Here is a 26226-nt window from a genome sequence, read left to right as displayed (position 1 = left end):
CCGTGGCAAATGTGTGTTCATGTTATCTGCATCCTTTCAGCACGCAGAAACAGAGCCAGGCAAGCCGCGATCCGAGGCCATAGCGGAACCACGAAGTCGGGCGCGTGAAACTCGAAATGCGGAAGTAGTTTCTCTCACTTCACGGTCGACTTGTGCGGCAACTCTGCCGAGAAAGAGCGCGCGGCGCGCTCGCGCGGGCGTGCATTTGTTTGTGCGCTGCCGTTCTGCCGCCGTGAGTGCCACCTGACGGCGTACACGTATCATGCGCTGCTGCGCAGAAGCGAGCCTTCACTGTCTTTTCGCGACTCAGTTGCGTTCGTCGGCGGGAGAGGGCGCTTTCTTGTCGTCGAAACTCGCGCCACCTGGATATTATTTTAAGTGGACAACAGGGGAATGTTGGAGTTGTTGTTGTTGTTAGCCGTTCAAAAGATGGCACATACCCACACTGGGGCATCGGCCAAGAATCGGGAGGCAGAAGTTGCTATTCATTTGTACATAATAAAGGCAAAAGAAATGCACGCAGGAGAGCAACGCCGGTAGACTGTAGCTCAAATAGGGCATGGACTGTTAAGGGATTAGAGTTTGGATGAAAAGACAGAGAGAGAGAAAAAAAGGGGATAACTGATTAAGTCAAGATGTAATAATGCATAGAAAAGAATATATTGTAACATTTAGCAAGGCAGTCGATGAGATTTTAGCAAGATTTTTTGAACAGCTGTACAAACACATCTTGTTGACGGAACGACCACAGCGACGAAGTATATCTAGGTCCTTGTTTTCAGGTTTTTTAATGGAAGTTGTGGGGTAAAAATCGGACGCCATTGTTTCAGCTGAAATTGGGGAAAAAAATCAAAATTTTCAAGTAAAAAGTTGCAGACTTCAGGGTTTTCTGGAAAATTTTCTTCAGTGCGCGAACACTTAATTAAGCCCGCACTCAGCAAAAGCCCGTGGTGCGTTCTGGGAGGTGGGACACCTGCTTTTCCGCTCAGAGCGCCGCCGATGACGACAACGACATATTTCTGCAGAACGGTAGTCGGGACTTATTAGCATGCATAGAACGACTGTCATGAACAATGTAATGTATACTGTATTTCATCCATGACATGCAAACACACACAACTCACAGAATACACTTGATATACCACTTTGATCACATAGCAATATTAAGCATTTTTTGCTGGTCACTTTCATAATATTGAAAACCATGCGTGCAGCTTGAATGATTCTTCAGCCAAGATTGTGGCAAAAATATTTGCTAGTGAGCTAGAGGTCGGTTGTGACGAAATGCAGATGATTTCTTAGTATCGGGTTGTGAAGGGGTGTGCACGTTACCGTCATCGCGTAAACGGCTTGCAAGTGTCGGTGACGCTTGTAGCATAGTCGACGAATATATTGGATGATCTCAGTGGGAAACCGCGAAAGACCGGTGAAAATTTGCTCCTAGTTTTTCAGGGCTTTTTTTCAGAGATGCTCCTCATTTTTCCTTGGGCACGCAGACCACTGTCACGGCATCCAATTTGAAAATTCCAACGCATAACATCAAGCCTCACAAGAATCAGTTAGTCAATTCACGGTCGCGTTTCCCGTGTGACAGTTAGAAGGCTTGAGGGCGTTGAGCCAGTCGGGATCTTGAAGTGGCTGCATGCCACCAAACCGCAAGCCAGTAAGGAGGAAAGAAGTGATGCAGGAACTGGACCGTGTGAACGCCGGTGAGTGGTGGGAACTCCGATATTTAACAGAAAAACAATAATGGGATGAGCATAATAATTTATTTTTTACTTCCATGCATGCGTACAAATGAACTGTGGAAGGGTTTGGCATTTTTTGCGTGCTCACTTGACCGCATCGTTCACTTATTTTTTTTGTCTTTTTAACGGCATTCAGCCTTTCCAGCTATCGCATTCCTTCCGCCGCACTTTCTGACCTGGAAGCAAAAACTGCCTTGATTCACATTCTTTTAGCATCAGCCCCACGATAACTCTACACAGATGATGAGACGCTTCATTCTGGCGAATTGACTTGGATTCACGTCAGCTATTATTTAACCTGTGCTCACTAACGGAACCCATATCGACGTCATTTTAATCAAGCTAGCGCCCCTCAGAGCTTCTGTCTTCGAGCTGTTGGAAAAAGGGAAACACAAAAGGATTACCGTTGTAAAATATTAATAGTGAAATACAAATGCGCAGAACAATTGAGTGCACGTGTGAAATTCGTTATATAATACCCGTGAAAAGTGCCAGTGCGTTGTGACAGCAAGAGACTGCACGAAAAGAAAAAAAATAAATGCACTTGAAGAACGTCTTCGGGTCGCCAACCTCAGTTCAGGACCGCAATGAGGCAACACCGCGAAGATGTCAGCTCGGTAACGAAGTGACGCGACACAGCTCCAGGACCACGCAACTGATCGCATGATATCAGCCACCGGTCGCGCGAAACGCGTTCGAAAATATCCGTCGGTGAGGTCTCCGAAAGACGCTCTCTCGACTCGTCAAAGGCCTGAGGGGCCATCAGGGCCAGCTTCTCTCCCTCTTCTCTTTCCTGCCTGTGTGAGCACTGATCCTTCCTTTGCGTTGATCTCTGCGTGTTTCCAAAAGCTGTTCACGTATTGCAGGCACCGAAATACCCACCGCTGAAATATACGCACTAATGATGCAGCACAGCCTCTGTGAGCCTCCGCATGCGCGCGAAGTACATATACATACTATCTATACGTCGTCCCACTTTCAGCTGTTTGCGTGCTTGCTTATTTGTGCTCCCACGTCTGAGCCCTCACTCTGCGTGCGTCTGCCGGTAAGAGGATGTACAAATCGCTTCCGGCTTGCTGTCGAAGAACGTCTTTCTGACGCCTTCAAGATGGTCGCGTCATGATGCTCAGCCATTGAGAGCGCACGTCTCTCGAAGGCCACCTCATCCGACGTCGAACTAAGGGGAGGTGCCTCACGGAGGACTTTTTCGTCGATGGACTTTACATTCAAGGGGCGGCTTAGTTTTAAATGATTTCAGTTGTGACATTACGTGAGTACATAAGCTTGTAAAACTGAACCGCCAAGGGTGGAAAGGATGCTTTGACAAAGATAGGTGTTCCCGCTGACACTTCGCCTAGCCTTTCTGAGGCACGTACTTCCATTTTTTTTTGTTCGAAGTGCGGGTTATAGTTCAAGCCGTCAAGCCTTCTACCTCGACCTTGAATTTTAAGTAGTCTAACGGTCACAGTACTCTAGCAGAAGCAATGATAATATTAAGACTAGATCATATTGTGAATGAAGAGAGCACGCATCGTTCAGTATGTGGTAGCATCTGCCAGAACATGCACAGTCCCGATGAACCCTGCACATCAGTCGGGGTTTTGAGGACAGGTTGAAGGGTGTCAGTGAAAATCCACTATTCGCTCTGCATATTCATCGAAATTTGCGTGATGCGACTAAATTATGGTATCCTACATGAAACAAAAGTGATGCGAAGGCTTGCAGGTATGCTCCGTGGTTATCGTGACCAGTCAGCACAAAAGCAGTACGGTAATAACGAGATCGAACAAAAGTGAGAAGAGATGAAACGACAGTGTTTCTCAGAGCAAAATAAAAGCTACCAAGCTTTCTTCGTGGCAGCGGTGACTGCGAGATGTGTACTGCCATCTACCGCCTGCAAGACATTTCTTTCTTGCTTTTTTTGTTGTTGTAAGGATTTATTTAGCACATTAAGCGGTTGAAGGCAAATCTGCCGCTTATTTTACCAAGCGCAATAGGCGAACACTGCAACTTTTTGCTTTCTTGCTCTTTGTATACGTGTACGCATATCTGCCTGCAAATTAGAGTTTGTTGGAAGTAAGCGTTTCTAGCTCTTTTCGCGCCTGTCCTTGTGCCGTACTTTCGCGCACTGCTCGCCAAACAAAGCTCGCCTCAAAGGTCGCCACACAAAGCGCATATCTACGCTGCGGTACGACAAGGACGCCGAAAGGGACACTTTTTTTTATTTCCTTTTACAGCACCTCTGTGCATCACGCGTTTAAAGGGATAGAAAAAAGGAACAAAGCGGATTCTCGTAGGCCTTGCCAGCTAGGAACAGATATCGCGCCGCATCGGGTTCTCCACAGCGAATTGCTGTGCGTCACGACCCTCTCGCTGTCGCGCCCAGTCGGGATAATTCACACGCCGAATTCGAGACAAGAGAGCGAAGCACACGCTATACGTGCGGGTTTCCTCCGCCAGAGGCGTGGCCTACGCAAGCGACCCGCGCGGCGAGACGCCTCTCGGTGGTACGAGACATCTTTACGTGCCACGTGCGTCGTTGCACGGAGTTGCGCGCCAGAAAGCCGCCATTTCTTTGAAATACGCTCGCTCGTTAAATTTGCTTTTGATTCTTCTAACCCGCCTTGAGCACAAAAAGCTCGGTGGAAGGCGTTAAGAGGAACTCTTAAATGCTGCGCGGCTGCAAGCTTTATCGCCTGCATTCTGGTGAACATCCAGCCCTTTGATTTTACGCTGAAAAAATACTCAAGCGATTTCTGCTCAGATATGAAGACGATAAAAAGAGTACGTTTGGAGTTAAACGAAACGATAACTGAAACAATGATGTGGCCTTCTGACGAGAGTGCGGGTGTTACCACGAAAGCGGAATCGCCAGAAGAAGGCGGCGGGGAGACTTAGCTACTGCGCCAATGGTGGTGTCCTTTTCTCTTCTTGACCTAGATATGCGTTCGCCCCTATAATGGCAAGCAGTCGCGGTGGCCTAGAGAAGTTCGGCTGCTAAGGACTTTATACTGTTGTGTCTTTCCACCATCGACGAGACATTTTTCTTCTATCTTCCTTTTTTTTTGCAAGTGCCTTGCCGCGCCACCTTTCACACCTTCATTTTACGCAGCCATAGCGTGATCATGCACATTAACGAGTGAGTGTGTGAACAAAGGACTTAATTGGAGCAAAAGTGTTCAAACTCTTAACGCTAGCTATAGGCATCAGATAGGTCTGTGTCCTCGCATACCCTTTCGTCATTGTCTTTTGTTCTTTACTTTTTAAAGTTACGGTATCTTTTACACCTCATGGGGAACATCAGGACAATTGAAGTTGGTCTGTATCGGTATATTAACGCATTTTAACGAGTAATACCGTCCTTTCTATCGAAAAAAAATACTAGATTTTATAAGTTCGAAAGAGCCAAGAAATGAAATACAAGTGTCGCCGTCACCGACCGACTTCGTAAGTAAACTGCAGTGCGTCGACACAGTTTTTTGTGCGGATCCCAGAGGCTATGCTACGCCGTCATTCACTTAAAAAAAGTGATCACCGAGTCCTTTTCGATTAAGGCGTCACGGGTTTGGATGGAGGTGTGGGGGGGGGGGGGGGGTATTTAAGCGCAATTTTCTCAGCAATAAATGAGTCTCTTGCTGCCACGTACAAACATCAACGTACTCAGAAAGAGATATAGAGCAGATTTTTAGAGGGAATAGAGAACTAAAGGAGCGGCCCTCAGTGTGCCTTTAAATCTGCTCAGTAGGTTATCAGTGACACATGGCTAGCGGGTTCCGTTTAAATTTGACTGCGACAATCTGGGGTTATTTAACGTGCGTCGCAATCTCAGTTCTCTTTTTCGCGAAGGGTGCTACATCTGAACGTTTGAAAAAGACTTAAACAACTTTGTACACCAGTGGTATAAAAGTCCTGACCGAAGCTCAGCGGCCGGTACAAAACGTGGAGGATGCACTTAAGAGAGCCGGCTTAATTGAGCCTACAGCAGGTCGAGCACTTACTCTACGAGAGGAAGAAAGTCTTCTTATTGGAACACCCAAGTCCAGTGCTATACAGCAAAGATGTATATCATGTGCCTAATAAGAGCTTCCTGATATGTACGGTTAAGCGGGGGCAGTGGAGCCTGTTTGTCCATTAAATAGCGACGGGTTCGACCAGAGATTTTCCGCGCTTAGTTCGTGAGCGTGGTTTCGATTTGTGGGCCGTCCCAGAATGTATGAGTGCTGGCAAGGTGTCCGTCGCAAAATTTGCACCGGGGATGTGCGGGGATCTGGATACAGTTTCTGTGAGGAAGGAGTGAGTTTGGGCGCCCCGCCACTACGTGCTTTCACGGCGCAAGATAGAAAGGGGCAGCGCAAGTAGTGTGCATCGGTTGAGTCGCAGCACTTAGAATGGCCTTGCGCTGATCCCTGAGTGGGCTTCGGTGTGTTCGAGGGTTATTATAATCAGGTCACAAAGTGTAGACGGGCCGGACTAAGACTATATAGACTGCCAAAAAGTCTGCTTCGTGCAAGCGGGCCCGGTAGTCTACTGAATGGTAACGCCAAGGTGTAGATGAGTTTGGAAGTGCTGTCTAAATGTTCCCTAGATACTGCACCCTGACGACAGGCTGAAATTTTCGCCGCAAGTGTCGACTTTTCCTGAACGCACGGTGTACCAGATATGCGGTTCATCAGTCTTCGAGTGTACTCCGCTTTGTTGCGCGGCGTTCCAGTGTAATTCTGTCCGCTTCGAACCTTGAATGCACCGAAGGGAAAGACTAACGACAGCGCTTCCTTTGATGTGCGTGTGGCTGACAGCTGCGTTGGGCAACAAGACGGATTTACTCTTGCGCATGCGCGTGCAAAGCGGGCGTTTTCGACAGACATATTCCATAAGAGTTTGCATCATGAGGTCAGGTCAAAACTGTTATCGAAAATACCCGTCGAATGCGCGCCGTTTGCAAAAGCTGTCCGTCTTGTTGGCCAATAACGTAGCTGTCAGCCGCATTCAAATACAAGACGCGCTCTCATCAGACTTTTCCGACGTGATTTCTAGATTCCAAGAGGGCGGCACCAAATAGAGACCACGAGACGCAGTGTTGGTAACTCGAAGAGCCAGGGACCGTATGTCTGGTGAAATTTACTTTCAACATTTGTCTGCATCCACATCCTATGTGGATATACACCTATATGCGTGGGTAACCATTGGAAAGTTAAGTGTATAACTTGGCATTTGCAGCACGCGAAGAGAAGTAAGCAAGACGTGCAGCGATGCACAGACTGTAAACAAATTTGCAACATTGATGTCTGCGACATTTCCTCTGTATACTATCGCGGCTCAACGATTGGCCACGAGGATACATGTTGACATCACTCGCCCTTCAATGCGGGATCGTCGCCTTCTCTTTGCCGTGTTCATCATCAAGGCGGCTTTGGGTTTTCCCGTTAATGAGCTTATTTCACCGAGTAGCGGATTTAGACGTGGGCGTTGTCGCCATAACGAAGGGCGTCGTAGCTTTGACGTAAGACAAGGTCACGCTCGTTGGTGGGTGCGAGGGATTGCACCTGACGCGGCTCGCTTTGAGATTACACCGATGTAAGAACGCAGTTCGAGTTCTTTTCGCGTTTAGAGGACTGATGCGTCGCGTAACGTGGTAGAACATCGACTAGGGGAGGATGAGAGCTGCTGCTTAACGGGCAGACGCAGCCATCTTGCTGGGTTCCGAAATACTTATTTACCTGTTCTCAGTTCAATTATATTCGGGTAATTAACGGCAGTCTACTTATAGTTAGTGAAAAAATTAAGTGAATAAGTAAATAGACCAAAATAAGTAAATAAATACATAAAACCGCCCAAAAACCTATCCTGATGTGCCTAGCCGGTCAGTTTGTTTTTTATTTTATTTTGGTTCATTTAGAGATACTGTTACCTCCGGACGAGTAACAAGGTGGCACATGTATAAATCTACAGCAAAAGCAAAAAAGACGTGCATGTCGGAACAATTGAGTGCACAGGCAAAGGTGCATGGAAAATGCAAGGAAAATACAGGGCATCTTAAGACGCGCCTTAGTCAGCGATCAAGTGCTCTTATTTGATAAAATCATCACTAGGTTCGTTCGAGTCCCTTATCAGCAGCAGCCTAACTACCACCTCTTCAGGAGAAATGTCGCTCCCATGTCTCGCCAATTAACCCTGTCTTGTGCCATCTTATCCCCGCACTCTTCTAATCTCATCCGCCAACCTGACTACCTGCCGCCTTTTGGTGCGCCAGTCTTCTCTTGGAATACATTCTGTAACCCTATAGGGGACTATCGGTCATTTTATGCCTTGCCCATGCCCATTCCTTCTGGTCAATTTCAACTAGGATATCATTAACTCTCCTTCCTTCTCTGACAAATTCTGCTCTATTTCTATATCTAAAAGTTGCACCTATCCTTTTTCTTGCCATAGATCGGTGCACAGTCCTGAACTATTTAAAGTCTTTTCGTTAGGTGTCAGTATATGATGCGGCTGTTGGGTACTGTCTGCTGAATATGCTGTTAAGCAACTGTAGATGTGTTGTTGAGCTGCTATTCACGACCTGAGAGTGACTGCAAGATGCACTCCACCCCATTCTTATTCTCCTAGATATTTCACTCTCGCAGTCCGGGTCAGCGGTTACGCCTGTCCTAAGTAGAAGTCCTCCTGACCACTTCCATGCTTCGCTGCCTATCGCAAACTTTTTTGTTCTTCCGAGGCTATTGACCATTACTTTAGATTTCTTCGTAATTATTTTAGAAGCACCGCTATGCTGTGCCTGTCTAAATCCTTGATCATGCTTTGTAATTCCTCTCCCCAGTTACTTAGCAAGGCAACGTCACCAGCAAACCGGGTCATTTATAAGTTATCATTGTTCGTAATGAGAAAAATTAATGGTCCCAAGTGCATGGCAGCTAGGCCCTTCGCCCGGCAACACTGGGGCTGACTAGCACGGCTGATTAGCACAGCACTTTGAAGAGGAAAAAGTGCAGCAAAGAGCGGCTTGTTTGCAAAAAAGTGTACAGCCTGAAGCAGCATCGATGAACGTAACGACGTTCCACAAAAGACAGGGAGTCCTTCGCAAGACAAGCTGCAAAACGACCATCCGGCGCCACGACGTTATGTGCAGAGCAGGAAGCGTGCGGCAATTACGTAAAAGATGCGGCACGCTAACCTTGTGCTTGAGGGAAGGACGCCCTAATGGCTGAAAATGGTCGGCGACAGGAAACAGTATGAACGCATGCCTTAATAAGACGAAACCGTAGAGTGGGCTGGTTGGAAGGAGACAACCGCGCTCAGTTAAGAACAACTTAATACATAAAGAAAAAAGAAGATAAAAGTTTATTAGCCGTAGCAATGAAAGCAACAGTAAAACGAAGTTTGTCGTTTGACGGCCAGCACAACCATCGGTTTCCCAGTTCTCTTATAAAGCTTAGCTTGAAAGCGGATGGGGAATCGCCGCAAAGTGGCGGTATCGAATTTGTGGAAGCTATATTTTTGCTGGTTGGCACTGATTCATCTTTGAAGATAGCGCTCAATACAGCATATATCCACGCATGCAGATGACAAGAGAGAGAAAAAATAGCTCTAGCGCTCGACTACACTATCTCATGAGAGAGAGAGAGAGAGAGAAAGACAGAAAGGCAGGGAGGTTAACTAGGCAACGCCCGGTATGCCACCCTACACGTGGGAAGGGGAACGGAGGGAGAGATAGAAAGGGGAGAGAGAGAAAGGGAGATCACTTTTACATATGTCCGTTGGCCATTACTTGCTGGGTACACAGGGCACACACTGGTAGTTCACAAACCTTGCACACAGTCCTCCTGAGTCCTTTAAGAACTTGAAAATTGCCTTCAAAGCTGTCCTCTGCGATGAAGGCTTACTCAAGGACCCAGAATCCTGGCTTCAGTAAGGGGCCGAGGATCTCGTGATGTTTTTATTTCCTAGGGGGCCTCACTCAGACACACGCGGATGGCTACAAGCGCGTCACCTCTCGGTAAACTAAAAAAGGAACGCAAAACAGCCACCAAAAACCTGTACCAGTAGTTTTGGTTTTCAACAATACCAGTTACTCCGAATCCCGATGGCGTGTAACAAAATCCCGAAGGCTTCCTCGATGTCTTCTGAAGCGATCGCAGTAATATTGGTAATACGTAGGACTGGGCACATTAGTCGAACGTGGTATCACGCTTATTATACGTAGCCGCTCGAGCCATTTCCAGTCATAAAAGATCAGGAAATGATGACGAAGCTTCAGGAATGCTTAGCGAATGGTACGATCGAAAGGCAAGCCATTATAACTGGTTTGGTGCGTGCAAAGCGTATCAATTACGAGCGCGCTGAATAATCAGGAAAGTTGTTGGAATGCCGGCCTAACGTAAGCTGACCACTTGGCTCCGTGCCCCACCGCTTATAGCTGGAATATTCGTTTCTGGCTTACGGCACCTTTAGGGTGGTGCTAAGCTCAGTCGCTTTCAAGCACCGCCATCCTAACCATTGCTTCACACAGTCCCTGCTTCCTCTGTTGAAGTGCCCAGATTAGGCCAACCCGCCATTTCTTTTTTTTTGTGAATAAACATTAATTCATTCATTTGCATGTCTCCCCAACCCAGTTAACCACTGCAACGGTTACTTCATTGGGAATGCAGCAAGCTATTTCCTTTTTGCTGTTATCTTCGCGGTCGGAGGCATTGGAAGTACTCATAATTCGCCTTGATCACGGCTCACGTAGTTACTAGCTAGCAGGGAATTAATCTAAAAAGAAAGACGATACGAAGTTGTTAGCACTCGAAAAACCAGGAAACGAGCAACCAACTTACCGACGTATACCTGCTCACTTTCCTGTATTTGCTCGGCTACGCGCTCATTTTTCGAACCCAAACGAAAGAGAAACTCTTTTCTATTTCAGTTGTGTTGCGTTTTCCTGATGACGTAACGATTAAGAGAGCTGTTGTCTTCTCCGCCTGTGCCACCTGGGTCACGTGGTCCGAGCGGAAGACCACCCTGTGGTGCAGTGGGGCGTCTCTTCCGAGGACGACACCGTACGCTTCCGGTGTCCCGTTCAATTGTCGCGTATTTTCCATAGGCATCGCGTAACGGCCTCGTTTCCGCTTGCATGTGCGGCACGATTTCTTTCGTTTGTCTCACGCGCCGCAAGGGGCCGCCGACTTGTGCCCTGCGTCAATAGAAGGAAACGCTTCCGCGAAGGATACTGCAATTACGTGTTGCGAACACAGGGGAATTATGGCAAGTACACGTGAGCGGAACCGACATGTACCGCATTTACGCCAATTTAAGCGCTTCCTTTTTTTTTTTTTTCCCTCTCCGCAAAGTGGAGAACCTCGAATTAGAAGAAGGCGGACTAGAGTCGAAGGTAGTATCTTTTCAGTGCTAACTATCTATATATTTTTTTTCTGTTATAAGGACGTTAGAGCATAGGTGTGCTTAGAAACACTCAATTTCGCGTCAAATACCGTTACTTCTTTTTGGTGAATGAAAGAGCTTGAACAGCTGCCGGCGAATTTTCCTGTTCAGAAGCCACGTGGTTATATCCATTCAAAATTTCGCCTTTTTTCGACTCAGAATAACGCGCATCAATTTTTTAAATTCCCTCACTTTATTCTAGCCTAGTCGTTTCCCGTTGGACTTACTGGCGAGTGAAATTTCCGTACCATGGGCCAATTCTGGATCTGCGCCACATCTCTGCTTGTTCGCTTCGTTGCGAGGTGAAGGAATTTGACGTATCTTTTTATTTAATCAAGGGTCGACGTTGTGGATCACCACCTTATCTTCATGGTATCTATGGCAGACGCTGCTCGCATGCCATTCCATTTAAACGAAGCAAATAAAGCAGAAAGGAGTCGGAGGCTGCTTCTTTTGTAGCCGCCAAATGATGCGGACTGCGATAGCTGTAGTATAGCCCTCTTCTTCATTTCATTTGAAGACTGACCCATTTTTCCAAGCCACCTTCGTTGACTGGCCGCATGCGCGGGGAAAACTTCAGCAGTTCTCCTAAACTTAACCAAGTGCCGCCTTTAGCTCGCCAGCTCAGGTCTCCTGGCATTCTTCGTAGCTGAAGCGGGCATGCCGAAACCGCACCGAACACGCGTCGCAAACCCATCCTGCCTCGGATTCCTCTTCTGGTTCAGGTGTTCCAACGGTATATGAGACAGATACTGCGCCATTTCCTTTCCCCCAGAACCAATTATTATTATTATTATTCTCTAAACACGTTGAACCGGTACTGTACTATATTTGATCCGTCGACTCAGTGCAGCTGACCGTAGCGTATCCTTGCTACAAAGTGTTCCACACAGAATTATTAGCATGCACCATGCAGCACACACTATAGGCCTTGCACTAGAAAAGTCGCTTACGAACACCGGCCCAGCGTTCGCAAGTTCATTTCCTTGCAGGCTGCCGCTTTTTTTTTAGGTGCCTTGGAGCTCGCTTTATTGTGCCTTGTAACTAATACAACGTCACTAATTGGCAAACTGGTGCGCACAAGGAGAACACGAAAAGAACAGGAAAAACACGCACGTCCTCTTAAATTTTCAGCGAACGTGAAGAAACGCAGTAAAGTCGAAACCGATTTTCCACATCCATGCCCGTGGTGTCCGTCGTTGCAGGCAGGCAAGGATGTACGCAGACACACTGAAACGAAGCTTGCTTCAGGACGGGAGATATCGCTAGTAAGATGCGTGTGCTGCCGCAGAAGGGGCACTTAGTGCGCTCAGTACCAGAATGACATAGTACCTCTCGAACACGGTGTTCTGACGACTTTTTCTTTTTTGCTGCTCGTGAGTGCCACTTTCCTTAAATCTCCCACTGCTTCTCTCATTTACAAAGCGATTTGCCCAACAGAACAATCTCTAATTTTACTGCGGCCTTTCCTGCCTCCACTTCATGCACTAAGCAGCTACGAAAAAAAAAAAAGCTGGGTACTGGTGCCAGCGAGACACAAAAAAACAGAGACACAATAACGACCAGAAGTCGAAGGAAAAAGTCGCGCGCTAGCGCGCTGATAGACTGTCTGGAGACACGCACGAAGACGAAGCCCGCCGCGTAGCCTCGCGTGATGTCAGCTTGCGCAACCACCCAGGCGGCGATCTTGGCGGCTTGCGCATGCGCACTTAGTGGAGCTGGACCAGGGAAAGTGTGGCTATGTACTTAGTAAATGTAAAGTGCGACATACGTAAGAACGAAAGAGAAAGACTGGAGCAAAGCAGAGGCTTAGCGTGATGTCTGGGGGGGGGGGGGGGGGGGGCGAAATTAAGCGCGCGCGGCTCGCCAGGCGCGGCTTTCTTACAAGGACGAAGAGAAGCGGCTCGCCCTGCGGGCGGTCCTTGCCAAATACACTCTGCGAGGACAAGGGATTGTTTTGAGGAGGCCAGTGTTATCTCTGCGTCACCTAAGGGGCACTTGATGCGGACAAAAACAGCATTCTCTTCTTATTCGACACTGTTCTTTGAAATGCAGTTGCAGATGCAGTAACGAAAAAAATCCAGGCCCAGAAGAATATGCTCTGTGGCTCCGAAACGAAAAAAAATAAACGCAAGGACTGATTCATTACTACGAGACAAAGAAAATAACACAAAAACAAAGGAGTTTCATTGCAATGTTAGTTTGGCCCAAGGGTGGTCGCTTGCGTGCACGGAACATTGCTGCCAAACAGATTAGCGTGCGCGTTAATAATTAAGAAAAAACCCGAATGCTGTTTGCGTAAACAATAAGTGCTTTCGAGTATGGCCGTAAAAGCAATTATGTCCTTTGATGTTTGGGCCGTTTGAGGACAGGACTATTTGGTGTCACGGGTTAAATGTCGTCAATAACTCGTTAAACGTTTTGTATGGTTCGCCCGTTTAAGGTAACCTTGTGGCTACAACGCACATATGTCATGAATGCGACAAAGAAAGCACTTCTTAAGGTCGCCGGCGTAGTGATATAAAGTCGTCTTGACAAGCATTGTGCGGGATAATTTAAGTAAGCGAAAATTAAAATTGGCTCCGTCTTCTTGTGGCGGCCTCCTTTTGAGAGGGTAGTGCCGACTTAGTCGTCTCATATTTCGTGTGGAGTTTTTTTTTTTTTGAGCACACAAATCAAACACACGTGGTTCAATAAAGTGGCAGTGGCACCAAAAAGAAAAAAATAACGAAGGCATTTGTCTGCCCAGAATAACAACCTTAGCATCGAAACTTCCTGGTTCCGACATGCGTGTCCACGGTCTAATGGTCATCGCTGCGTGGACAAGTAACCTCGCCAAAGTAACTCTGGCGTAAAACGCAAGGTTTTCCTTGCCGGGAGAGTTTGTTTCCCACCACGGGTTCTTGAGGAAAGCTCTTAGATGCGGGCGTAGGCTTCTTTTGTAGCGATAGCTACATTACGGTAGCATTTCGAGCCTTCAGCGTGGTTGGTCACGTGGTGCGGAGCAGCTGCCGGCGGCGCGGTGCCGTGCTGATCACGTGGTTCGTCACGTGGTTGGTCACGTGACCAAGTTCCATTCAGCCAGCTGTAGCTATCGCGTCACTCCAGGTTTAGCCAGAGCTAAACCACCACCAATTTTTTAAAACAATGCTCTTCGAGTTACCTTTCGATCTAAATATGAGGTCACCTTGTAGCCTTCTAACGAGAAGGTTTCTTTCACTCCCTCCTTTACCCTTCCCTTACGGCGCGGTTCAGGTGTCCAACGATATATGAGACAGATACTGCGCCATTTCCTTTCCCCCAAAACCAATAATAATAATAATAATAATAATAATAATAATAATAATAATAATAATAATAATAATAATAATAATAATAATAATAATAATTATTATTATTATTATTATTATTATTATTATTATTATTATTATTATTATTATTATTATTATTATTATTATTAGAAGGCAAAAATTCTTTTCGAAGTGTAGATTCGAAGGGCCGTCTAAGCGCATTTCGGCGCATCGCATTGTTGCAGTTCGCTTTGCCAGGAGGGGCAGTGGAGGTCTGCTTACGTTTAAGATTCGGCTAGAATTTTGCGTTCGCACTGCAGAAGTTTGTGCTCGCGATGCTTAATTGCGCCACCTGACGTGGTTGTTGGAAATCCACGGAAAGTTTTGCTTCAGGGGCCACCACCACAAGCTGGCAGCATTTCGCGGGGTTTCGTAGACTGCATCGTTGTAGCACGCGTGCCAGTCTCTAGCAGCAACCCAAAATCGCCCGAGGCGTCCGCGCTAAGCTGCGCCGAGTACAAAAAAATGCGCACGCGTTTGCGTGCGTAGCACGCATTCGTTGCTCTGGAGGCGCCATCCTTTAGGAGCGGTTAGAGTGGTCGTACATTTTTCCTGAAAGAGGTCAGGCTGGCAAACTTACGTCGCGGGACGTCGTGTGCGAGGTTTTCAAAGAGCCAGAAAGAGGGCAACCTGTTTTTGATTCGTAAATGCATTGGGTTTGTAATGTGAGTGCGAATACCTGCAGTGAGAGTTGCATAGAGGTTAACTGCATTTTTGACGGCGCAGTAAATTGCGCAAACCTTCTTCGACAAATAAGGGAGTAATTACTCATTGGCATCCATCTAAGCGCAGCCATGCATACGGCGGTGGTCCCGGGTTCAAACAATGGACCAGGACGAATGTTTCTTCCACTACGAAGTTCCTGTGGAAGCTGTACAGCTTTCCTTTGTTGCCGTATGGCTGCGCATGGATGGGTGTCAATGAGTAATTACTCCCTTAATAGAAATCTGCTCCAGCTTAGGGGATTCCCCTAAACATTGAACCATGACTTCTGCAAAATTTCGCCGTGTCCTGCGCGGCTACTGTGCTCACGTTTCCACTCTTTAAGCTGCATATCAGTGCGGCTTTTATTATTCTTCTAATTATGGATACGCGCTATAGTGTTGGCGGCCATTACGATCCGGAAAAAAATGGCGAGTTTGTCGAGGGTCGACCGTGGAAGCACTTCGTAGCGTGTGCCTGCCTTGTTAGGGGAATGACACGATGCATGACGCGCCAGACATGTGATTGCGCTATTAGCGCACGCCTCACCAGCCGCTTACGTGAGCGAAGGGATGACAGCGGAGACGGGGATTAGCGAGCGACACGGCAGGTCTGTGCACAGGACCGTGTCAACATGCGCGCCACGCTCATCTGAATGCGGCTGCGCGCGTTTGTTGTCCTGCTGTCCGCGCATGCTTGGCTCCGGCAGCGGTGACCTTGCGTGACCGGCCGAGCCGAGCGCTGTAAACACACCGACCGCGACGAAATGTATACAAGTGCTGCAGCAGTGAGCACTGTGCATGATGGAAAAGCTGTCCAAGATAACATATTGCGTAGAGCGTAATCTGGGTTCCCATGAGCGCGTGGCTGCATGGTTGTCCTGTTGTGTGCGAGTTCTTATCAAAACGCCAAGGGAACTAAAATGATGTGATATCGGGCTTTACATCAACCGATTTATGCCTAAATTTTAGGGTATGAAAAAAATTGAAATATTTTTGATCGAAAACGTAAATTCCACTACAGAAATCAGAATCGCTGTCCAGGTGGTTCAGTGGTCATGGCGCTCGGCTGCTGGCCTGAAATACGCGGGTTCGATCCCGGCCGTGGTGGTCGAATTTCGATGAAGGCGAAATTCTAGAGGCCCATGTACTGAGCGATGTCAGTGCACGTTAAAGAACCTCAGGAGGTCGAAATTTCCGGAGCCCTTCACTACGGCGCCCCTCATAGCCTGAGTCGCTTTGGAACGTTAAACCTCTATAAAAAAATAAAAAGGAATCTTGTTTTTACTGGCGCAAATATTTTTTCTTGAGCCGCCCTATAATGCAGGCCACTAGGCAAATGCACTGCCTATTACGTGTAGTACAGGTTGAAACATTTCCCATTGACTTTAATGCCACATTTCTCAGCACGCATGGTAGTTTTTGTTATGAAAATGCGTAAATCTTGTTTTATTCTCATGCGGAATCACATTACAGGCGGAATCACATTTGCTCACTGCTTTTGAAGGAGACTGACGGCTATTTATGAAAGCACACAGCACTGAAAATTGAACGCACGCCACGCTACGCTTGCACAGGAAAACTTTGCAGCATTTTGAACCTACGCTAGCGGGCGCAGATTTTTATTGAATGAACCTTAAGAGTTACCGCCCAAAACAGAGGTGCCTTACATGTGGGACACTAGGGCACAGTGTAGGCATAGAGTCCATCATCGAACGCCATTTCACATTTAAGCGAAAAATTCCTGAACGGCCTAAACGCTCCGCGTAGAAAAACACTCCGTTCCACGTGGGTGCGCGGAAAACAATGATTTAAGCTTCACTTGAGACCAAGCTGTTTCAGAGACCGTCCCGAAAGGGCGTGTTCTTTCCTGCGGCTGGAAGAAAGAATCAATAAATGCGTTACTTGAGTTCGAGGAAGTTTATGCATGACTGTCACCGCTATTAAATATGTCCTCTGCCTCTTACCCACCGCGGTGGCTCAGTGGTTAGGGTGCTCGACTACTGATCCGGAGTTCCCGGGTTCGAACCCGACCGCGGCGGCTGCGTTTTTATGGCGGAAAAACGCTAAGGCGCCCGTGTGCTGTGCGATGTCAGTGCACGTTAAAGATCCCCAGGTGGTCGAAATTATTCCGGAGCCCTCCACTACGGCACCCCTTTCTTATTTCACTCCCTCCCTTATCCCTTCCCTTACGGCGCGGTTCAGGTGTCCAACAATATATGAGACAGATACTGCGCCATTTCCTTTCCCCAAAAACCAATTATTATTATTATTATTCCTCTGCCTCTTTAGTAGCCTATATTATTATTCTGAAACCTATATAGAGCGCTTACGTTATCATATGTCTTTTTAGGGCCTCACAAAGCGCGTTAAGAAACAGAAAAGGGAAATCCGTAAACCGGCCCGAACAGAAGGTGATATGAACCACGCTAGCCGTTGTGTACGGATATACTGCAGCCCAAGGAAGAAAAAAATATAAACGGCTTGGGCGCTATGTCTGACCCGGAGAAGGGACAACAGTTAGGCAGAAACCCGGTAACAGTGGCGAAGTGGGGAAGGACGGGGAAAGGGAGGCAGAGAGATGCTTGGAATGATGAGGAGGGGACAAGGCAGGGCGGAGGAAAACAGAGGTCTAACTGCAAGGATGGAACGACAACATTCGACATGCTTTAAATGAACGAGGCTGACGTGAGTTAAGGGGAAGCCGGAGAAAATTTCCAAAGGCATCCGCCTGCAGCCAACTGCAGGGCACATTGGGTGGGTGTACGTGACGGAAAATGACGACTCGACGTCCCTTTGTTCTGTGGGAGGTGCAAAACAACACTGGCTCATAATGGTTGCACCTTATACGCCTTTGGTACTCTCCAGAATTGCTTTGTACGCACGTGATGTTTTTCTTTTCGATTCTCTGTACAATGCAAATAGATTGTGCCGTCCGCTTTGACGTCTTCAGCGGAGGCCTTATTTTGTTTCTTTTTCCCCCCTTCGGCTTCCATTGCTGAGATTTCGCGCGTGTTTGACGACGGGAGGAATCACTGAACAGTCGCCGAATCACTTGACGAGCTGTCGCAGTTTTCCTTGTGTGATCATGCGGGTGCGGAGAATGGTCACGGTGGGCATAGAGGCACGTATAGCGGAGCGTTCGGCTTTGAGCATTGGCGCCGTCCTTGGAATTCGCTTACATCACCGATTCCACATGTGCCGCCTCTGCTGGCCACGGAGTTTCCTTTGGAACCACTTTCCGCCGTAGCGATGGCTCGATCCTGCGGCCTTCCTGCTTACGCCGCTTGCGCGCTCAAGGCGTCCTCCGCCTCCTGTATATGCGTGTCGCTTTGTTGGTATTTCTTGTTGCACTCAAAGCGCTAGAAAAACGAGAGCTGCTCCAAAGTAAGTCGATTTTTCCCGCGAGCTTCCTCAACAACAAGCATCACGTGCCTCGACGAGGAAGCGACCACGGAGTTGTGCTCGAACAACGGCTTCACTATTTCCTTGCTTTTTGCTATCTTATCGAAATAGTGTGCGTCCGGGCTATTCCGCGAACAGTGAAATGAGCGTTTTATTCACAACGAGCTGATTTACTAATATATCGCGTGCGTTTCATTGCAGCGTTTTTTCACTTGTTTTCCTGTTATGGTCAGTCATACCCAGCAATCCTGGACAACAGCATCTTTGAGCGGGAAACCGTTTATGAACGCATTTTTTTTATATAATGTAAGATTTCACTTTAACAATCAATATATCCGCAGATCACCCGACGGCAGTCCTGTATTTTTTTTTTCTACTCCCGTTTTTGCTACCGTCAAAAGCGCTCCCCATTGATTTTCTATGGCAGTCTTAACTGTTCATTGCGATCCCCGGAATCACTTTAAAAGAAAGATTTTGCTACATATCAGAGTAGTGAATCATTACCTTCGATATTTCCATAACAGTCTTACAATTTTTTCGAATTTTCAATATTTTCGCCCGAGAAAGCTGGGCTTGTTTCTGCTGCAATGTGACAGCCTTCTTTCGCGTATACATGTTTTACGCAATGAAGATCACGACAATATGGTACTTGTAGTGGTGTTGCACATTTTGAGGAACAGTTCAGAAAAATAAGTACCCGGCGATCAAATAGGCGTTTATTTATACAGCAGAACAGAAACTGCAATCGACACGGCTTTTCTTACACAGCCCGCAGCAACATAGAAATAACAGTCTTATAGACAATGGCATATCATTAAAAAAACTTTTGCATGCTTTCTACGGCATACGAAGTGCACCAATACAAACTGAAACACGTAAGGCTGGTAACAAAGAACGCAAACTCCTCTTTGTTTCCATCTCTATTTCTCTCGGAAGTAAGTGCCCGTACTCGCGGCGTTACACCAACCTGTTTTACAGTGCACTGGTCACTGACTTCAAATTGCCGCAGTTCAGTCCGTTCAGCTAGTGCACTGCGTGCAATAGCGTTTTGACCACTTTCTTCAAACAATAGATACTATAATGTAGGGCCCATACATCCTGCGCTTTGATTATGTTTTTTTTCTTCGAAAATACGATAGATTTCCTCCAGCGCTAACTCCGATCTGTGAACGCTCTTTGATGCTGAGCTGATGCGAGGCATGACGTTATATTACATTTTTGTGTGAATTGGATGCATTTTGGGAGGGAATTGACCGTTCTTGGCTTCCTTTTTAGACTACTGTTTTCGAGCCATCCATGCGCGACTGTCAGTCAGTGCGATTGTTACAAATCAGGATGTCGACTGTGCCCGTGTAAAAAGATAAGATAGGCTATTGTGGTTCAGTTATGTGATTTCTTCCGACAGCATGAGAATCCGTAAACTAAGCTCAATGAGTTCCACGTAAACCAGCACAATAATACGGTCTGTACTTGTAACAAGCAGATGCAATAGTAAGCACTGTAGATGATCGAGAAACTGGGTGTGATCCGGCACCCTGACTAAACCTCATGCCTCTCGCTTCTGCTCGTTTCCGCAGGAATCGGCATGGACGACACATTTGTGCTGCTGGCCGCGTGGCGGCGCACCAGCCCGCGCAAGTCTGTCGTGGAGCGCATGGGCGAGACGTACCGCGAGGCGGCCGTCTCCATCACCATCACCTCGCTGACCAACTTCATCTCGTTCTGCATCGGCGCCATCACTCCGTTCCCGTCGGTGCGCATCTTCTGCATCTACACCGCGGTGGCCGTGCTGTTCACGTACATCTACCAGATCACCTTCTTCGGCGGATGCATGGCGCTGTCCGGATACGCCGAGCGACGAAACCTGCACGGCCTGCTCTGCTTCCCCACCATGCCCAAGTCCCAGGCGGGTGAGTCACCCTGTTCGCTGCACTGACAGTGGGGAATTTTAACTTGAAGCATTGCTGGTGGAGCCGAGTTATAGCAGAAATTGCATGTAGGTACTTACACTGGAAACTCTTCATGTTCTGAGTGTCAGAAACCAGCGCGTGTATTGACGGGTGGCCGCCACTGCTAAACGCAGCGCAGTTAGTTTTGATTCTGCACCACGAATATCTTTCTTCATTCAGGACAGCTGATAGCAAATGGTGTGATAGCGCGGGCTATCCTAACTGAAAGCTACGTCGGAAGGATACTTATAATGTACCATTATTTCGATTCTTCTCGCATTCGCATAGAAATGTAAAGTTACAATAGTCATCAAACGGGACATGAATGGCTATACAGAAAGAGATGTCAAGGTAGGCACCTATTACTATTTGAGTGCCCTGAAAGCGTGCTTGCAGTTGCATGAAGTAGCGCTCGATGCTCGATGTGCATGCACATCCACCGTGCTTATTTGCTTTTGCATGCGCGTGCGGCGTGGCGTTCAGGTGAAGTCTTATTTAGTGCTTGAAATGTACAACACGTGACTGAGCCAAATTGATGGCGTTTGACACCAAGACAATTGGCCATGTATTGAACGCCATGTGACGGTTGGGTGACCGTTTGCAGAAGGACGGTCGTGGCTGTTCCGAGCTGCGTGCACCGGCGGCCTGAACCCGAATGACCCGGACAACCCTCTGGACAACAGGGAGCACATCATGATGACCTTCTTCCGCGACACGTGGGGCGGCCTGCTCAGTGTCTTCCCCGTCAAGATACTGGTCATCCTCGTCTTCCTTGTCTACCTCGCCATCGGACTCTGGGGATGCACGCAGGTAAGCACGGCTCTCGCGCTCGTGTCATCAGGAGAGGTGGCGTACAGTTGTTAGTGCAGAAGCTTCTACGTTTGTGAAATTTCGGCTCCTCTCAATTATTTTACGCTTGATAAAGAGGGACAGTGACGTACAGTCGGGTATAAGATACGTTTCGCGACATTGGTGACAAAAAATTGGGTCAGCATTGCGAGGATGTGGTAACTGGCAGGAGTTAGGGCAGGACTCATGAACGGATGTTACGAACAGTGTTTCTAACTGTGCTGCCTTGTGATTATTAGCTGTACGCTTAATGTAATCGCCGTCTGTGATTTACAAGAATCATGGAATGGCTTGCAGTTGAGTGAACGAGCAACCGCTCTTCGATACCAAATAAAGGTTCCCCCCCACACACGCACAGAAGCACACTTGCAGTTTATGTTGTCGATACGAGGTTCTGTAAACTGTCATTTCCTTCATAGTCAGGAGTACTACAAGTAACTAAAACCAAATTGCTTACTCATCAAGGGGTTGTTGAGCTGCGGAAAGAACACTGCAACACGCCATGGTCATAAAAGTCACCTGCCTCGATTCCAGCCAGAAAAGATGTTCTACGATGCGATTTCATGCATCCTAGCATTAACTTCCACTTGGTACTAACTGCGGTAATACGGTATATTCTGAATTCCGGTATATTCTGACTCGAACAATTCCTCAGACTCGCGCTCGCAAAAGGCTTCCAGTTTTTCGGCAGATATTCACATCTGTGGAGTTAGCTTTACATTGCACCTGCGTGTCTACTATCGAGGCTTGTATATATTGATGAGCGAATTTTATAATTTGATAAGCACTCGCTCTTTCGTGAACACTGTCTTCTGATCGCTGTGAATGGTTCGGTCATATTTGTATTCAGTTAAATTGTGAAGCTTTATCCTGAGGCATGCACGTTCAGAATATGCCGCACGCTAAAACTTAAGACAAATTGCTTGTAAAACGCATGTGTCCTTTACAAAAACCAGAAAATAAATTTTTGTTGTCCTTTATCGAATAGGTACTGGTGTCTCAGCGCATCTTCTCTTCCATCCTTTGTATGTGTTGTTACAGGTTAAGGAAGGTCTGGAGCGCTACAAACTTGCCATGGACACATCGTACGCGCGCGACTTCTTTAATACGGACGACAAGTTCTTCCGGCGGTACCCGCTACGGATTCACGTGGTGATGAACAAGACGCTGGACTACTGGAATCCAGAGGTGTACGACAAACTGGAAGAGATCATCGGAACTTTCGAGAACAGCAGCTTCGTGCAGAATACGGAAGCTGACCGAGTGCTGGTTCCGCGAGTACCGCCGCCAGACATTGGACGGTCCCTTCAAGGGATACTTTGGACAGTTCGACCTCACAGATCCCCACGACTACATACAAGGGCTCAGATTCATGCTTAGGTAAGCCTTATTTATGATAATAACCTCCCGAGGCTACATGGGGACCTTAGGGAAGAATGCTAACTGTAAGGTGGGGTTTATTCGGAGAAGCTGCTTAACGGGAGCAGGGCCAACAGCAGTCCGAGGACAGCTAGTCCAGCCAGGAGCGTGCACCAGGCGATGGCCATGCGGCTCGACCGTATGCCCGTCGTCTTCCTTACACTAACCTTTGACTTTGTGGGGGCACACAGATGCACTATAATAATAAACGGGCTTCGTTGCTAACATGGAGGTTATTTGAATCTAATGGCTGAAACGTCGGGGTGCTGTACTAAGTCCTGGCTTTCTCATTCTGGGTAACTTATATAGGTTCAATTCAAAGATGAAACAAAGAGGCTTGGAAAGGAATCCATGAAGGAGTCATGCTAAGCTTCAATTCGCCACATTTGATAGCTTTTTCACTCAACATGACCGGGAGGCCGGTGGTTTTACAGGGCGAAAGGAAGATTGCATATGACCTGTTCTGCATACAGGGTTGCTCTCTTTGTAATAAGAAACAGATATTATCGATCGTGCATTTCGCCGTTTTTCATATTGAGTAAGAACAGAACTGGTTGCTCTCTGTCAGCGAGTAAGACATTATTTAACTTGGATATTTCGAACAGCAGACTATAAAAGAGGCATTCGGTATGGTGAATAGTTTGGTTTCATCCTTATTTTTCTAATTCTGAGTATGGAGTTTTGGCTTTGCTGTTGCAAAAAGGCAATAATTTTTAGTAGCTTCAGCCATGTATTAGTAAAGTGAAGCTAACAATTAGCTAGTTTGGCATCGAATACACTTGTGCTGAGGACACGGGCAGTCGTTTCTGTGCATTACGGTTACTGGTTGCGATTTTTGCTCACTTTGTTGCGTAAGAGGGTAGGCGGCTTCACATAACAGCTTTTTACACCGTAAATATACACCTTAATTTCACATGCAAGACGTGCGCTGCTTAGAATGGCGTAAGCTTTCGTAGCCTCGAGTATGGAGGGCAAATGAATAGTTGCTTTTGCCGAGAAGGTGCACAGCAATGAAATCTGTACTGTGCGCAAAACTCACTGCACCGCTTTTTTTTTACTACTTCTTATCAGCGAACCATTATTTTTGCGTAAGTTTAACCCTATGTTGTTTGTTTGTTTTTTACTTGCGCAGGTTCGAGCCATTCTCAACGTTCAAGAAGGACATAAAATTCAACCACAACTACACCTCCATTGAAGCCTCGCGCTGCATCATTCAGACGACCAACATTTCGGATGCCAACATGGAGAAGGACATGGTGCTCGACCTGAGGCGCATCGCCGACAGCTACCCGGACCACCACATCACCGTGTTCCACACGCTGTTCGTGTTCTTCGACCAGTTCATCCTGGTGCGCGAGACGTCCATCCAGTCCATCGGTGTCGCCGCCGCCGTCATGATGATCATCGCCCTCATCTTCATACCGAGCGTGTCGTGCGCCCTGTGGGTGGCCTTCTCCATCTGCTCCATCGAAATCGGCGTCATCGGTTACATGACCCTTTGGAACGTGAACCTCGACTCCATCTCCATGATCAACCTCATCATGTGCATCGGCTTCTCGGTGGACTACTCGGCGCACATATCGTACGCGTACCTTTCGTCGGATGGCCCCACGCCCAACGAAAAGATGAAATGTGCACTGCACTCGCTAGGCATGCCCATCTTCCAAGGCAGCGTGTCGACCATCCTCGGCATCATCATCCTGGCGTTCGCACCATCGTACATCTTCTTGACCTTCTTCAAGACCGTCTTCCTGGTGATCCTCTTCGGCGCGCTGCACGGCATCCTGCTGCTACCCGTGCTGCTTTCAATGTCGCACTCCTTCTGCAAGAAACAAAAGAAAGCCATAGTGACGCATCCGTTCTTCGTGCCGCCGCACCCATCCTCCAACGGCTGCAAGACGCCGCCCGTGATTGTAACCTCGGGCGATTCGTACGGCGCTCTGAGCGTGCCGCCCTCGTCGAACAAGGACGGCAAGCGCAAGCTGAGTGGAGACATGAACCAGGAGAAGGAGATGCCAAGCAACGACAGCAGCAAGAACCTTCTCACCAACATCGTCAACTATTCCACCTTCCAGGACAGCCGGGGCGGCCCTGCGGGTGATCAAGTGAACCCGGGCTTTCAGCCGGACGAAGACCTCGAAGAACAGGACATGGTTCCAGGGAGGATAGCGCCGCCTTACAACTGGCCGGCGAAAGTTCCGCCAGCCGAGCGCTGTCTGCACAGGAGGCACAGCTCGAACGATGTCAAGTCCCCCCCGCGGCTCTCGAAACAGTACAGCGTGCCTTCCTGATCGGCCTGCTGTTAAACACCTCCCCACCCGCCTCAACCGCCCAGCGCTGGGCCGAAGAGCGGCGAAGAAAGATGGGAAGTCTAGTCCTGTGCACTGTGCGATACGGGCTGCTTGTGTGTACATAAACCAAAGTGAGGTTGTTGTTTTGCCCCCCCCCCCCCCTTTTTTTTTACATTTCTTCTGGACGAACTGGGCTTACGCCATAGCCGATGAACACCTTCTGCAATGTGGCTGCGCGCTTTCGAGCAAAAGTGCGCGCGGCCCACCTTTGAAGGGTTGTATTTCATTTCTGCAGCTACAGCTGCGACCCATTTTTCTCGGGCAAGGCGCTCAAGGACTGTACAGATGTTTTGCTGGCATACGAGCTGTTACACGACCTTCCGCATGCGTTTTGATTAGGAACTGAAGTGCTTTATTGACGGACGAAGATTAAATTATCAGCATCAATTTCAGTATTGTGCATTGCCCGAGCAAGCTTTTTTTTTATAAGCGGGTATTTGCTGCAAATTAGTTCAAGAGAAATTTTGAAACGAATGCCCTTTGTACTCGTATTTTTGTTGTAAGCTGCGGTATGCCTGTGAGAACAATGTGGACTGAGTTGTTTATAGCCTCATGATGTAGTACATATTGTGTAGTCAAATATTGCGTTGTGTTTTTAACATTTTGTTAAGGTTATGTCATAATTCGTGAAATTGAAAGATGTTTGTTTCATAATTAAGAAACGGGGGCTCCATTTCATGACCTCTGCTTTTGAAATAGATATGTGAACGGGCCACCTAACGGGTAGAAACAGTCTTAGGCAATGCCGAAAACGTGCTTGTTTATTACAAACGACTGGACGGCAAATTCAGTTCCTGCGATATAACTGCTCGCACCCAACCGTGTATGTTAATTCCCTCGGGATATCAAAGATGGACGGCTGTGAGTGCACGGTAATGAATTTTCTCGTAAAGTTTTGTTGTGCTTAGCCTAAAACTCATTGAGTCATCTGCTCATTTAGCCGATGGCTCTAGTAAGTACCTCAAAAAGATTATTACTGTCAGTCAAAGCTCATAAATCTCTGACTGTCCAAACTGCAACTGCAATAACCGAAT

The 26226-nt window shown here is 47.5% G+C and overlaps 1 protein-coding gene across 1 annotated transcript in view; it reads left to right on the top strand.

Annotated features, from left to right (window-relative positions):
• Ptr (patched domain-containing protein) overlaps positions 1-25273 on the top strand; it is an 86198-nt gene extending 60925 nt beyond the window's left edge. Inside the window, 5 exon segments of the mRNA XM_077659803.1 lie at positions 20202-20534; positions 21178-21383; positions 22464-22670; positions 22672-22802; positions 23974-25273. Coding sequence (XP_077515929.1) covers positions 20202-20534; positions 21178-21383; positions 22464-22670; positions 22672-22802; positions 23974-25132 — 2036 coding nt within the window. The 3' untranslated portion in view covers positions 25133-25273.
• The last annotated feature ends 953 nt before the right edge of the window (positions 25274-26226 follow it).

This window comes from Amblyomma americanum, chromosome 3 (genome assembly GCF_052857255.1).
Source record: "Amblyomma americanum isolate KBUSLIRL-KWMA chromosome 3, ASM5285725v1, whole genome shotgun sequence".
NCBI lineage: Eukaryota > Metazoa > Arthropoda > Arachnida > Ixodida > Ixodidae > Amblyomma > Amblyomma americanum.
The sequence above is the reverse complement of the archived record's forward strand: the minus strand, read 5'-3'. Positions and strand labels throughout refer to the sequence as shown.